Here is a 12887-nt window from a genome sequence, read left to right as displayed (position 1 = left end):
TTGCCCTCAATACCTTGAATATGTGTTCGCTTCCAGACCCACGACTTCGCCCATATGCCTCTTGCATAGGCGGGATCCTCCCACACTCAATGTGGAGGATACATCTTAGCTCTGTCGTCCCACTTGGCATACAACCATCACTTGGGATGACCTTTGGTGAGTACTTCATTCCCAAAGTCATAGCATCACCGCATTTCCGAACAAAGCTCTTTGTTTTCCAGTTGTCACTTCCTCAGCAAGTAGACAATGCTCCCAGTAGTAGTTCAATACTCGCCCTATAGACAGACACCCTCTTGGCCCTCCTAGCACGGCTTCCCAGTTTGGTGTGCCTCGCACCTAGACACTCACGGTCCCCGATCATTCGACATACTTCTTTCCAGAATGACACCTTCTAACTTGGAAATCCGCCCAGTTCTGAAGCTTCACTATACCCTCAAATTCATTTCCTCACCTTGGCAATGCCCTCAGGCAGCCCAAAGTCTTCTCCCGAAGGAAAGACACTCAACATGATGCGTTGCACGCATCCTTGGCAAGATCTCTGCTATGATCATGCCCCAAATTTATAGTCCAAGGCTCCCACTCTTTCGCAATATGGTTGTACGACCTGGCAAACATGGCATTCTCTTGGCCATCCGACTCATCGGCATATCACCTCATTCAGTAGCGACCTAGACTTCGAAAGACAATGGAATCACCCATTTCTTTTGTCGACCATCAGTATCGGGTTCTCGATCTATGGTGGCATCTGAACATCAATCTCTGCTTTGACGTGATCTCTGCACTGACATCCAAAATGCACTCGCCATATCCACCCTTTGCCTTGACATTGTGCCATGGAATAGTATGGCCTTAATCAGCTCTGATACCAAGTGTCACGGGCCCAAATCCTTACATTGGTTAGCGGCACCTGCTCGCTCGTGCGGCGCCCGCAGTTCCCCTTGCTGTGGGCCAGCCTTCGATCCTGTCCTTGGTTTCCAAGCACGATCATGTGCCTGTCGGTTGGGGCTTGCCCGTAGGCACACCCCAACTTGTGCCGCCCGTAAGATGCCTAGGCCCTAGACATGTCGTGGCGCTTCATCTTAGGATCACAATCCTTGCACGCCCTGGTTGTTTGGCTTAGGACATGCCTTGTCCCTCGCCAAGACTGAGCATCGCTCCCGCGTGCACAGCCCAATCCTCAAGCTTGACACTCGCCTAGTGCATCTGCAACTAGCTCGTGCCTCGCCCGAGTAAGGTAACCTTTAGCCCTTGGCCATTGTCATGTGCGTCTTTCGTGCCATGCCCATACATAGCCCTCTTGCAGCATGCTTCCATTCTGAAGTAGTGCAGTGTCGCCCACACCTGCACCTTTAGGCCAACGGACCCTTGCTTGCATGGTTGAACCCAAGCCATGCTCACAAGTCGACACATGATGCCCCTATGACAGGTGCGTCAAGTATCCAATCGGCACAGAGGTTTCGTTCCAATATTCGGCAGCCCGCGGGGCTGGCCGTCCCACACATCGAGCCTCCAGCACCACTTTGATGCCCAACGCTAGCCTGAAGGCATTGTGCTGTCCTTACGAGTTCCCAAACTCGTGTGGATACCTTTGACACTCCTTTGAGTCATCTAGGCAGGCCCTTGAGGTTGCCCCCAAGGTAGCTCGTTCTATACGGCTCGGTGGCAGCACGTATGGGGGAGGCAGGTCAGAGCTTTCATCACCTATACCCCCCTTATATATGCTTAAAATTAAAAAGCCCAAGTTGCCCGAGTAGACAGTTCTATGTCAGACCATCAGAAGGACCTTTTCTCACCAGTTCTTGGCCGAAATCACAACTCCAAATTGCGAGTTGTGACAATTAGCTCTATGCATTACTAATACCTTGTTTGTTATATTTTTTCAACTTGTGTATAACTAATTTATACATTATACTTGGTATTATCCTATGTATAAGTAATGCATAGAAAACTATGGCATTAGTAATACCAAGGCTACTAATGCATGCATTAGGTTGGTTAAAGATAAAATTATCCTTAAAGTCCCTTAAAGCTTGAGAATATGGAGGGCATTTTTGCAAACAACTATTTTTCTTAAAAATTATGCAATGCATTATAATTTTAATACACCACACCAAACAATAGATAATAAATAATATCTGCATAACTAATGCTTGCATTACTAACCCATGCATTACTAATCCATGCATTACTAATACACCTTATTTCGCACTATTCTTATACACCCTACCAAATGACCCCTTAATGCAATGCTATTAATTTGGTTTACAATACAATTCAATATATGTATAAAGAAAATTACACATATACATAAATCATATTACATTAGTAATCATACAAAAAGTGTGCTTTACATTGAGTGTGTTACTGTTTTTAGATGAAATACAACAACATTCAACCAAACACTACAAAGCTTGCTGTTATTCAGGTTCCTCCGGATGGCGTTGATGTAGAGAAAAGTCCTATTCTTTCATACAATAATGATGCTGATTCTGATGACTTTAGTCCAACACCGCCTCTTCAGCCTAAGAAGAAACATGATGCAAACGTTGGTCCATCTTCATCACCGCCTCACAAAAAGCGCAAACAATAATTAAGTGATCCCTCAATTGCAGATAGTCCAATCCCACATGTGCCTGCAATAGCTCAAACCAAGTTTCGTCCCATTGATAAGATTGAATTTAAGGAAACTGTATTGAGTTCTAAGAATGTGGCAGATTCTAAATATGATGATTTGTATGCTTTGAGGCAGGTCTTAATTCATTCAAGGATTATGTAAGTATTGTTAAAACATATTCAACTTTACCGTTTATGTATTAACTTTCATATATATATATATATATATATTTCTAACCCATTTATAATTATTTTTGTATTCATTAGGTGATGGGTGAGTTCACTTCTCTACGACCATTGATCAACGAAAATTTCAAAAAGCTCTTTGAAAATGCAAAAGCCAATCAGAATACAGAAAGGGTTTACTAAAGAAAAAAATATACTGGGAGATATGATGGTGGTATTCAAATGTCAACCGAGGCCAACTTGCATAATAATCCCAAATGCCAAACACAACATAATGTACAAATTGGGGAGAATTCAGAGGTTAACATTTTTCAACCTCTCAATGATATGCAAGTCTGTATATGTTTTATTAAATATAATCTGAATACATTTATATACATGTGAATATAGTATTATATGTATTATCAATACATGTTACATAATACACTTATATACATATGCATACACTATTAAATGCGTTTTCATGATTTACTAAATACATATTGCAAAACAACATTCATAATTCTTCAGTTTAATCATGTATACAGCAACATACATGATTCATAATATAATTATTTACATGTAAACACAATGTTATATCTGTATTCATGTTGTGAATAAATATATATTGTAAAAATAGACTTTACTATTCTTCATTTTATTCAAGTATATATCAAAATACATTATTCAGAATACAATCATATACATGGAAATACATTAACAGAATATAAGTCTATACGCCTACTATGAAATTGTGAATTTTTTTTTGTTTTTTACTAATCTGACAAATACAATTCTGTAAAACATGTGCTATACTAATATATTCTATTGGGTATTATAAGGTTATGGAAAAGAAGCTGAACACCGACATTCTTGCCGATGAACCCCTATAAGCTAATGAGGTAAATCCTGTATGTGGTGACACATTAGATGTATCTACTGAGGTTAATCCTGTATGTGGTGAAGTAAGAAAGGAAGGGCCTACTCTATCAGAGGTTCCGTTTGTCATACCACCTGAAACTGACGAGGATGTATCCAGAGAAATACATGTATCATAATTTGAGTTGGCGGATGAGTACCTTCCAAGTCAAATTCCAGACACTAGAATTGTGATACATCAAGCAACAAAAGTTGTTGATTCAACCCCTTTACCCTCTTATAGGACTTGACGTCCAAGTCGATTGTATTCTTCGCCTTATGAGTAAAACTTCGACTCGGCCGGTTAGTAAATACATATACAAAAATTATGTTTTATAAAGTGTTGATATATTTTCTCATGATAAGTATAATTAAATGTAGCTATTAATGATGACGATGAACTACATGTACCTCAGTAAAGTTGACTGCCATATTTGACAAGAAACACCCATTTGAAGATGATTTAATATCGGGGCCACATTATACGTTAGTCATTCAAGAATTTGAGAAATGGGTTCGTGATGATCTTCTGGCTAAACACAATCAAAAGTGAGTTACTTTTATCGATCTACAATGTATGGGTTTTATCAATTATTATATGAATATAATATTTTTTTCCAAATCCTTGTAGAAAGGATAAGGAAGACCATTACAAGAAACACAAGTCAAGACTGCCTATACCGTCGGATTTTGGAGTTCATGAAGTCACTTCAAAAGATTGGTTTTACCTTCTCTCATTTGACGGTCAACTATGGAATGACGATGTAAGATATAACACTTGTACATTCAGTTTATTTCATATTTTATACATGGTTTGTCAATACTTTGTGTTTCACTCTTTTGTTATTCTCATATAAATTCTGTATTCATGTTATTTATGTATCTGAATACAATGTATTCAGATGTATTCGATATTAACATAAATACATTAACATACGGTATTCAATGTATGTTAGTGTATTCTATGCTTTCATTGAATTAACTGTATTTTGGTGTATGCACTATAATCAATGATAACATTTTATCTCAAACTTCATTATTTTTCAATGTTATATCTAGCAATTTGTTATATGTAGTATGTATTTATCAGTATGTATTTAACTGTATATACTAATTACTGCAACACTTTTTAACAATATGTATTTGCATGTATGCACAGTTAAACAAGTACATGTATTCAACATGTACTAATGATACTTATTCAATTTTATATACATCATATTGATGCTATATTCTAGTACTTAGAAAGAAGGGCAAGTACAACCAAACCACCAACTTCAAATATACAAATGTTGATTGTATATTCAAGATAAGAGTTGCTGAAATATTCGACAAGTATAATGATACAGATAGCAATGCAAGTGTAGCCACAGAAGAAGATGTTGTATGTGAATACATAAAGGGCTACAGATTGCTAGCTAATGTACCATGGCATACAATTGATAATGTCTTGATACCAGTCAACTTTAAGGACAAACTTCATTGGATATTGGCAGTTATCTTATTTAAGGAGAGATGTATCAACCTATATGACTCCTACCGATCAGCAGACTGAGATAGATACGCTTGATAAGCTTGTACCTCTGTACCTATCGATCAGTGGTTTCTACAGAGATAAGCAAGGAATAGATTGGTCTCGTGAACCAACATACAATGACAAGGCACAAACTGATCCCTTTGATGTTGTTTTTATTTCGAATGTGCCTCAACAAAAAGCTGGGAGCATGTATGAATTCAATCATTTTTGTATTCTTGTATCATTTATAATACTAATAATATGAGTTTTATTTAATTGTGTCAACCTACATTTTCAGGGATTGTGGGTTGCATGTTGGGGCATACACAAAGTATTTGAGCATTTATGGATTGGTTCCACAAATAATATTTGATGCTAATTTACCCCGTCAAAGATATGATGCCCTCCTTTGGGACTATGCTATGCGAAAGATAGACGCTGATGCCATAAGCGACAATGAAGCACCCGCAAAGATTGTTAGACGAATGACAAATTCAAATTCTTCTGTGAAGATAGTTTTAGAATAGTTTTCGGTGAATTTTTTGAAGATAATTTTCTATGAAGATAGTTTTTTGAATATTGTTTTGGTAAAGATGGTTTTCTGTTAAGAACAAGTCATGTATTCACTTTATGCACTGTATTCAAAGTGTTTATTCAGCAGTTTATAATTTCAAAGCTTCACTTTGTTTCACTGTTTTGTCCAGCAGTATATATTCAATAGTTTATATTCATATGTATTGAACATAAGTATATATGTATTCAAATATATCTGCAATATGTATTCAAAATATATCTGCAGTATGTATTCAACAGTTTACTAAAAATAATCTTTTAATAAACTATGAAATGTATTCATCAGATGTATATATGTATTCAAATATATCTATAGTATGTATTCATATGTATTCCATTATATATTAAGCATTATGTATTCATATGTATTCAGAAGATTATAGTGTATATATACTGCAGTTTGTATTCGTATGTATTCAAATATATCTACAATATGTATTCATATGTATTCCACTATATAATAAGCATTATATATTCATATGTATTCAACAGATTATAGTGTATATATACTGCAGTTTGTATTCATATGTATTCAACAGATTGTATATATGTATTCAAAATATATCTGCAGTATGTATTCAACAGTTTACTAAAAAATATTTTTACTAAACTGTACTAAAAAAATTCATCATGCAAGAATCCAATACACCAATAAATCAATATGTATTATTCAAATTGAAGAAATCTATGACACATCGTTATTGCACTAATTCAAATCAGAACATGAACTAATTCCTACATGGAGCATTTCTACAAGTACGCTTATTATATCCTCCCCACCCACATATACTACACGAATGTTGATTTTTCTTCTGCAACAATTCACTGAACGACTTATCACGCTTCTTCTTTGGCCTTCCAGGTGGTCTTTTTCTATTTGGGTGGTAAGACAACTTTCTCTGATATATGTACTGGTATATTCCATTCATTTCGGTCAGGCAGCGGATACACGGGCACCTCGTATGTCATTATAACAGACTTTGGTTTGTAATAGTCCGAGCAGTAATCTTCTAGCATTAGAAACTTGCTCTTCAAGACAGCCCAAGCACGTGTGCATAGTAATTCGTCAACTTGGAACCGCCCACAACTGCACTCTTTCTCTAGGAGGCAAACTGTGTAATGCCTTCCTTCATCGTTCACCATATGCAAGTGTTCAGTCGATGGTACAACCTACATTAAACATAGAACTATAAGTTTTGAACATTTTTAAAAAGTCATATATATCTCAAAGAATAGACGTATTAAATACAGTATATATGTATACAATAATTTGTTTTTAAAAATATCCAGCATTAAACTTTTATTTAACTTTCAGAAATCTAAATATAATATATATTTGTATGAAATACAAACATATATGTATGTATGAAATACAATGACATTCAATGATATACAATGAAATATATTGAATACAGTGGAATACAATATATGTTTAGGCTGACAGACTATTAAAGATGAATACATTTAACTAAGGAATACAGTGATATATATTAACATATAGTCAATCTGCTAGGAAATGCATCCGATTAGAAACAAAACCACTGAATTCAACCAATGAAATGCAAATGTATAAACAAGTAATGTATACATATAATGACCACTTTTTAAAACCATTTCATAAAACAGAAAACATGCACAAGTGCTATAATACAATGAGCATGCAGTATGTGAATAGTAAAAATTGTATCAGAAATAAATACATGTTATACCAGGGCTAAATACATGATACGAGGACTTAAAGCAAAAAAAAAAAACTTACAGTCATACGTGTAGGCATTGCCTCTTTCAAAGTAAGCATCTCATGGTATTTTTTTCCAAGCATTGTGTACGTGTTTGAAGCTTCTTTCCGATTGCTGCAATTCCAACGTCCAAACATCTTCCTAACTTCTTCGATGAAGTCATATATTGGCAATTCTCTTGATGATACAAGTGCGACATTGATTGATTCAGCAATATTTGACGTTATGGTCCATCCCCGGTTAACATGTGCATACCACCTAGCTCACTTTTCGTATTCAGCTAATTTCAAGTATTCTTTCACCCGAATATCTACCTTCTCCACCTTTTTCATTAGACTATCAAATTCATCCTGAGTGTATGCTATTGCTATCGAGAAGTGTATCTCGCTCAACTTTGAATGACTTATTTTGAATTTCTTATATACGTTGTTCCATAGATGCCATATACAAGTAAAATGGGGTACCGTAGGATACACTCTCAATATAGATGCTCTCGTTCCTATCTGAAATGATGCACATGTTTTCCCTCTCACCATATGCTTCCTTGAATTTCTCAAAGAACCATGACCAAGCAACATCATTCTTTGAATGAACAACACCATATGCTAGTGGCATTATATGATTTGTAAATACAATTGCATACATATTAAAAAAATATTATTCAATCTGTATTAGGCAGTAAACTTAACAAATTTTATTATAATCCATATATATTGTTTTTAACATATTCACATGTACCATCCAATGTGCTGGCCGAAACGAATGTCCCTGTGTATGCCGATTTTAGGTGGATGCCATCCACAACCACAATGGGTCTACAATGATCGAACCCCTTTATAAAAGGTGTAACAACTCGGTCGGTTGTTTTGAGTGTATTAGCCCTGATTTCCTATTTTATAGTTTTACCATGTCTGTTTCTGCCTATGTGACTTGCCGGGATGTCCTGTTTTTGGTTTCAGAGTGTTTTGGGACACTTAGTCCCTAAAATAGAAGTTTAAGTCTTATGAGTTTGACCGTAGTCAGAATTGTGTGAAGAAGACTCCGTAATGGAGTTCCGTCGGCCCCGTTAGCTCCGTTGGGTGATTTTGGACTTTGGAGCATGTCCGGAATGTAATTTGGAGGTCCGTAGTAGAATTAGGCTTGAATTGACGAAAGTTAAAATTTTGGCGAATTTGGCAGGCAATGGAAAATTTGATATTAGGGTCAGATTTGTTTTCCGGGAATTGGAGTAGGTTCGTGGTGTTATTTAGGACTTGTGTGCAAAATTTGAGGTCAATCGCATGAGGTTTTTTAGGTTTCTGCGTCGTTTGTGGAATTTGAAAGTTTAGAAGTTCTTTAGGCTTGAATCCGGGTGTAATCTGTGTTTTGATGTTGTTTTGGGTGATTGGAAGGTTCGACTAAGTTCATATTGGGTTATATGGCTTGTTGACATGTTTTAGTTGAGGTCCCAGGGGCCTCAGGTGGAATTTGGGAGGTTTCGGACTTGGTTTTGGATTTGAAAGGGCAGCTGAAGTGTTGCTGCTACTGGTGTAACCGCACATGTAGAGTGGGCACCGCAGGTGCGAGTCCGCAGAAACGGGGATGGAGCCAGTAGAAGCGGCCAAGGATGAGTTGAGCAGAGGTCGCAAGTGCGAAGATTTTCCCACACATGCGATGGCCACAGGAGCGGGTAGGTGGGTATAGGAACGAGATCGAGCCGCATGTGTGATGGGTTTCCTGCACCTGCGATAGGCGCAGATGCCGTCTTGTAGCCGTATGAGCGGAATTTGAGATTTTAAGTGGAATCCGCACTTGCGATGGATTTTTCACAGATGCGACAGTGGGTCCGCAGATGTGAAAAGTATGGGCAGAAGGTTTAAAAGCAAAGGTTCGCGATTTGAGTCTTATTTCACCATTTGAGACTCGGACTTAGGCAATTTTGGAGAAGATTATCGAGGGGATTATTGAGGTAAGCTTCATGTACTCGTTTTTATCATAAATCTTGATTCCCCATTGATTTTCCCACCTAATTAGTGAGAATTTGAAGTGGAATTTGGGGGTTTAGGGTTGAGAATTGGAGAGTGGATTTTGGGGATTTGGAGGACCAAATGATGTCGGATTTTGATGAATTTAGTATGGTTAGACTCGTAAGTGAATGGGCTTTCGGATTTTGTGACTTTTATCAGATTTCGAGACGTGGTCCCCGAGTTGATCCGATTTTGGATTTGGGTTATAATTTAGTAGTTTTCTTTTGGAATTGATCCATTTAGCCTATATTGATTATCTCGTACTGTTTGTGGCTAGATTCGGGGCATTTGGAGATTGATTCGAGGGGGAAAGGCATTGCAGAGTAGGATTTTGTGCGGTTTGAGATAAGCAACAGTTTTAAATCTGGTCCTGAGGGTGTGAAACCCCAGATTTTTGGTATGGTGTGATTATTTTGCAGGTGACGCACATGCTAGGTGACGGGCGTGTGGGCGTGCACCGTGTGGGATTGTGACTTGGTCTATCCTGTGAGACTGTAAAGTCGAATAGCTTATTGTTAATACCTGTTCACTTTGTCTTCTAAAAATTTGACTGTCATTCAAGTTAGAAACCATGCTTAAGCCATATGATATCACTGTTGGGACCCTCAGTGGTCAGGTTTTTGTTGAATTAGCCGCTATTTACTGTCTTGTACTCAGTCATAGTTTGACTTGCATATCATATCTCTATTTCTTCTTGTTTTCTTGTTGATACTTGATATTATCTCTTTTGGATGATTTGTATGATTTCTGGAAGCCCAAGAGGGTTGGAGAAGTTAGTGACTGAGATAGGGCCCAAGTGCCGAGTAGTGAGCTATGTTGTAACGGCCGGCCGATCGTTTTGGGAGTTATAGCCCTGTTTCCCCCATTTTTGTTTCCTTTATGCTCTTAAGCTATATTATGATATACCGGGTCAGTTGGTTCGGGCCCGTAGTGGTTTGAGAGTGGAATGAGACACTTAGTCTCTTATTTAGAACCTTAAGTTGGAAAAGTCAACCGGATGTTGACTATGTGTAAACGATCTCGGATTTGAATTCGGATGGTTCTGTTAGCTCCGTTAGGTGATTTTGGACTTAGGAGCGTGTCCGGAATGTGATTTGGAGGTCCGCGGTAGAATTATGCTTGAATTGGCAAAATTGGAAATTTGGCGATTTCGGTCGGCAGTGGAAAATTTGATATCGGGGTCGGAATGGAATTTCGAAAGTTGAAAAAGGTTCGTAGTATCATTTGTGATGTGTGTGAAAAAATTGAGGTCATTCGGGCGTGGTTTGGTTGGTTTCGGCATCAGTTGCCGAATTTAAAAATTTAGAAGTTCTTAGGCTTGAATCCGAGGGTAATTTGGTGTTTGGATGTTGGTTTGAGTGATTCGAAGGTTTGACTAAGTTTGTATGTTGATATATGACTTGTTGGTATTTTTGATTGAGGTCCCGAGAGCCTCGGGGTGATTTCGGGTGGTTAGTGGATTTGTCACAGTTGGAAAATGCAGCTGAAGCTATTGCTACTGTTATTTTCGAACCTGAGGAAGAAAGAGTCGCAAGTGCGCGTGGGGAGTTCGCAGGTGTGGGCAATGCTGGGCTAGGAAGGTTGCGCATGTGCGAGTTGGAGGTCCATCTGCGAGCCCGCAGGTGCGAAACCTGGGGCGCAGATGTGGAAAGGGAGATGCTGGGCAGGCTTCGTAGAAGCGGAGGAAACGCGCAGGTGAGCTTTTGCAGGCGTGAGAATTTGCTGCGCAGATGCGAAAATGTGAGGCCAAGGCTGGAGCGCAGGCGCGAAGGATTTTGCTGCACCTGCGAGCCCGCATGTGCGAGGCCTGGAGCGCAGGTGCGGAAGCTGGGGAATTAAGTGGAGTTCACGGATGCAGCACCTTGACCGAAGGTGAGGTCCCGCAAGCGCGGAAAAAGAGCCCGCAGGTGCGAAAAACCTGGGCAGAAACCATAAATAAAACCCTTCGCGAATATTGGTTCATTTCCACCATTTTCAAGTCGGTTTGTGGAGCGTTTGGAGTGATTTTGGAAAGGTGATTCAACGGCTATCAGTGAGGTAAGTTGCTTGAGCCCTAATACATGTATATATGGTGATTTTCCATTGTTTAGTCATTGTAATTAGTGAAAATGAGGGGTTAGGGCTTGTAATATTTGGAGAGTAATTTTAAGGATTTAAAGGACCAAACAATGTCGGATTTTGATGAATTTGGTATGACTAGACTCGTGAGTTAGTGGGCTTTCGGGTTTTATGACTTTTGTCGGATTTCGAGACGTGGGCCTGGGGGCCGGGTTTGAGACAATTTGGGTTTTGGTCTAATTTGATAGTTTTTCTTGTGGAATTCATTCCATTAGCATATATTGATGGTATTGTACTGATTGTAAATAGATTTGGAGCATCTGGAGGCCGAGTCCAGAGGCAAGAGCATTGCGGGGTAGAGATTTGACTGGTTTGAGGTAAGTAACGATTGTTAATCTAGTCCTGAGGTTACGAAACCCCGGATTTTGTATCATTCTACTATTGTTAGTGACGCACATGCTAGGAGACGGGCGTGTGGGCGTGCACTGTTGGGGATTGTGACTTGGTCCATCCCGTAGCAACCGTAAAGTTGCATACTTTGTTGAAACTATATGATACTTATATGTTTTAGAAAGAATTTCTGTAAATTGGGCTGAATGCCATGTTTGGGCTTTGCGCCAGTGCTGTTTGGACCCTTAGGGGCTTTTTCTTACTATCCTCTCATTGTTTTCGATTGAAAATCTATACTCAGTCATGTTTATACTTGTTTACCGCATAACTTAGTTTTATGACTCTATTTTGATGCATATAAATATTTTGGGCTGAATGCCATGTTTTACTGAAATGTTCGAGTGGCTTGAGAGGTTTATGACTGAGTGAGTCCAAGGGCTTGATTTGTAAGGATATTTATGGGATCGGGTTGCACGCCGCAGTATGTTGATATCGGCCGAGGGCCTGATTGTGAGGATGAGTGTGGATCGGAGCTGCCCGCCTGCAACATACTTTATTATTATAGCACGTGAGTTGTCCGTGCAGATTATAGCGCTTGGGCTGAAGGAGCCCCTTCAGAGTCTGTACACACCCCCAGTGAGCGCAGGTACCTACTGAGTGCGAGTGCCGAGTGCCGAGTGACTGGGAGGCATGAGTGATTGTGAGGTATGCCCAAGTGGCAAGAGTGATTGTGAGGTATGCCCGAGTGGCACGAGTGACTGTGAGGTTTGCCCGAGGGGCTGTTTATGATTTCATCATTTTTGCTTACCTTTGCATTTTTTCTCTGTTTGAAAACTGTTGAAAAATATATTTAAATGATTTTTACTAGAACTGGGTTAAACGAGATGTTTTGATTCAAATCCTGATTTT

At 38.8% G+C, this 12887-nt stretch overlaps 1 protein-coding gene across 1 annotated transcript; it reads right to left on the bottom strand.

Moving 5' to 3' along the window:
* Nucleotides 1-6658: 6658 nt before the first annotated feature.
* On the bottom strand, nucleotides 6659-8139 carry LOC104095033 (uncharacterized). Its single transcript, XM_070189938.1, has 2 exons — nucleotides 7999-8139; nucleotides 6659-6955 (listed from the first exon to the last, which is right to left on the bottom strand). The coding sequence occupies exons 1-2, from the start codon at nucleotides 8137-8139 to the stop codon at nucleotides 6659-6661; spliced, it is 438 nt and encodes a 145-aa protein (XP_070046039.1).
* Between the last annotated feature and the right edge of the window lie 4748 nt (nucleotides 8140-12887).

Source organism: Nicotiana tomentosiformis, chromosome 11 (assembly GCF_000390325.3).
Source record: "Nicotiana tomentosiformis chromosome 11, ASM39032v3, whole genome shotgun sequence".
Taxonomy (NCBI): domain Eukaryota; kingdom Viridiplantae; phylum Streptophyta; class Magnoliopsida; order Solanales; family Solanaceae; genus Nicotiana; species Nicotiana tomentosiformis.
Note: the sequence above shows the minus strand (reverse complement) of the source record. Positions and strands in the feature narration are given on the sequence as shown.

Coding starts and splice junctions, on each gene's coding strand:
- LOC104095033 (XM_070189938.1), bottom strand. CDS start 8,139: ATGCCACTAGCATATGGTGTTGTTCATTCAAAGAATGATGTTGCTTGG. Junction 6,956..7,998: donor AGAGCATCTATATTGAGAGT/GTATCCTACGGT, acceptor TGTTTAATGTAG/GTTGTACCATCGACTGAACA.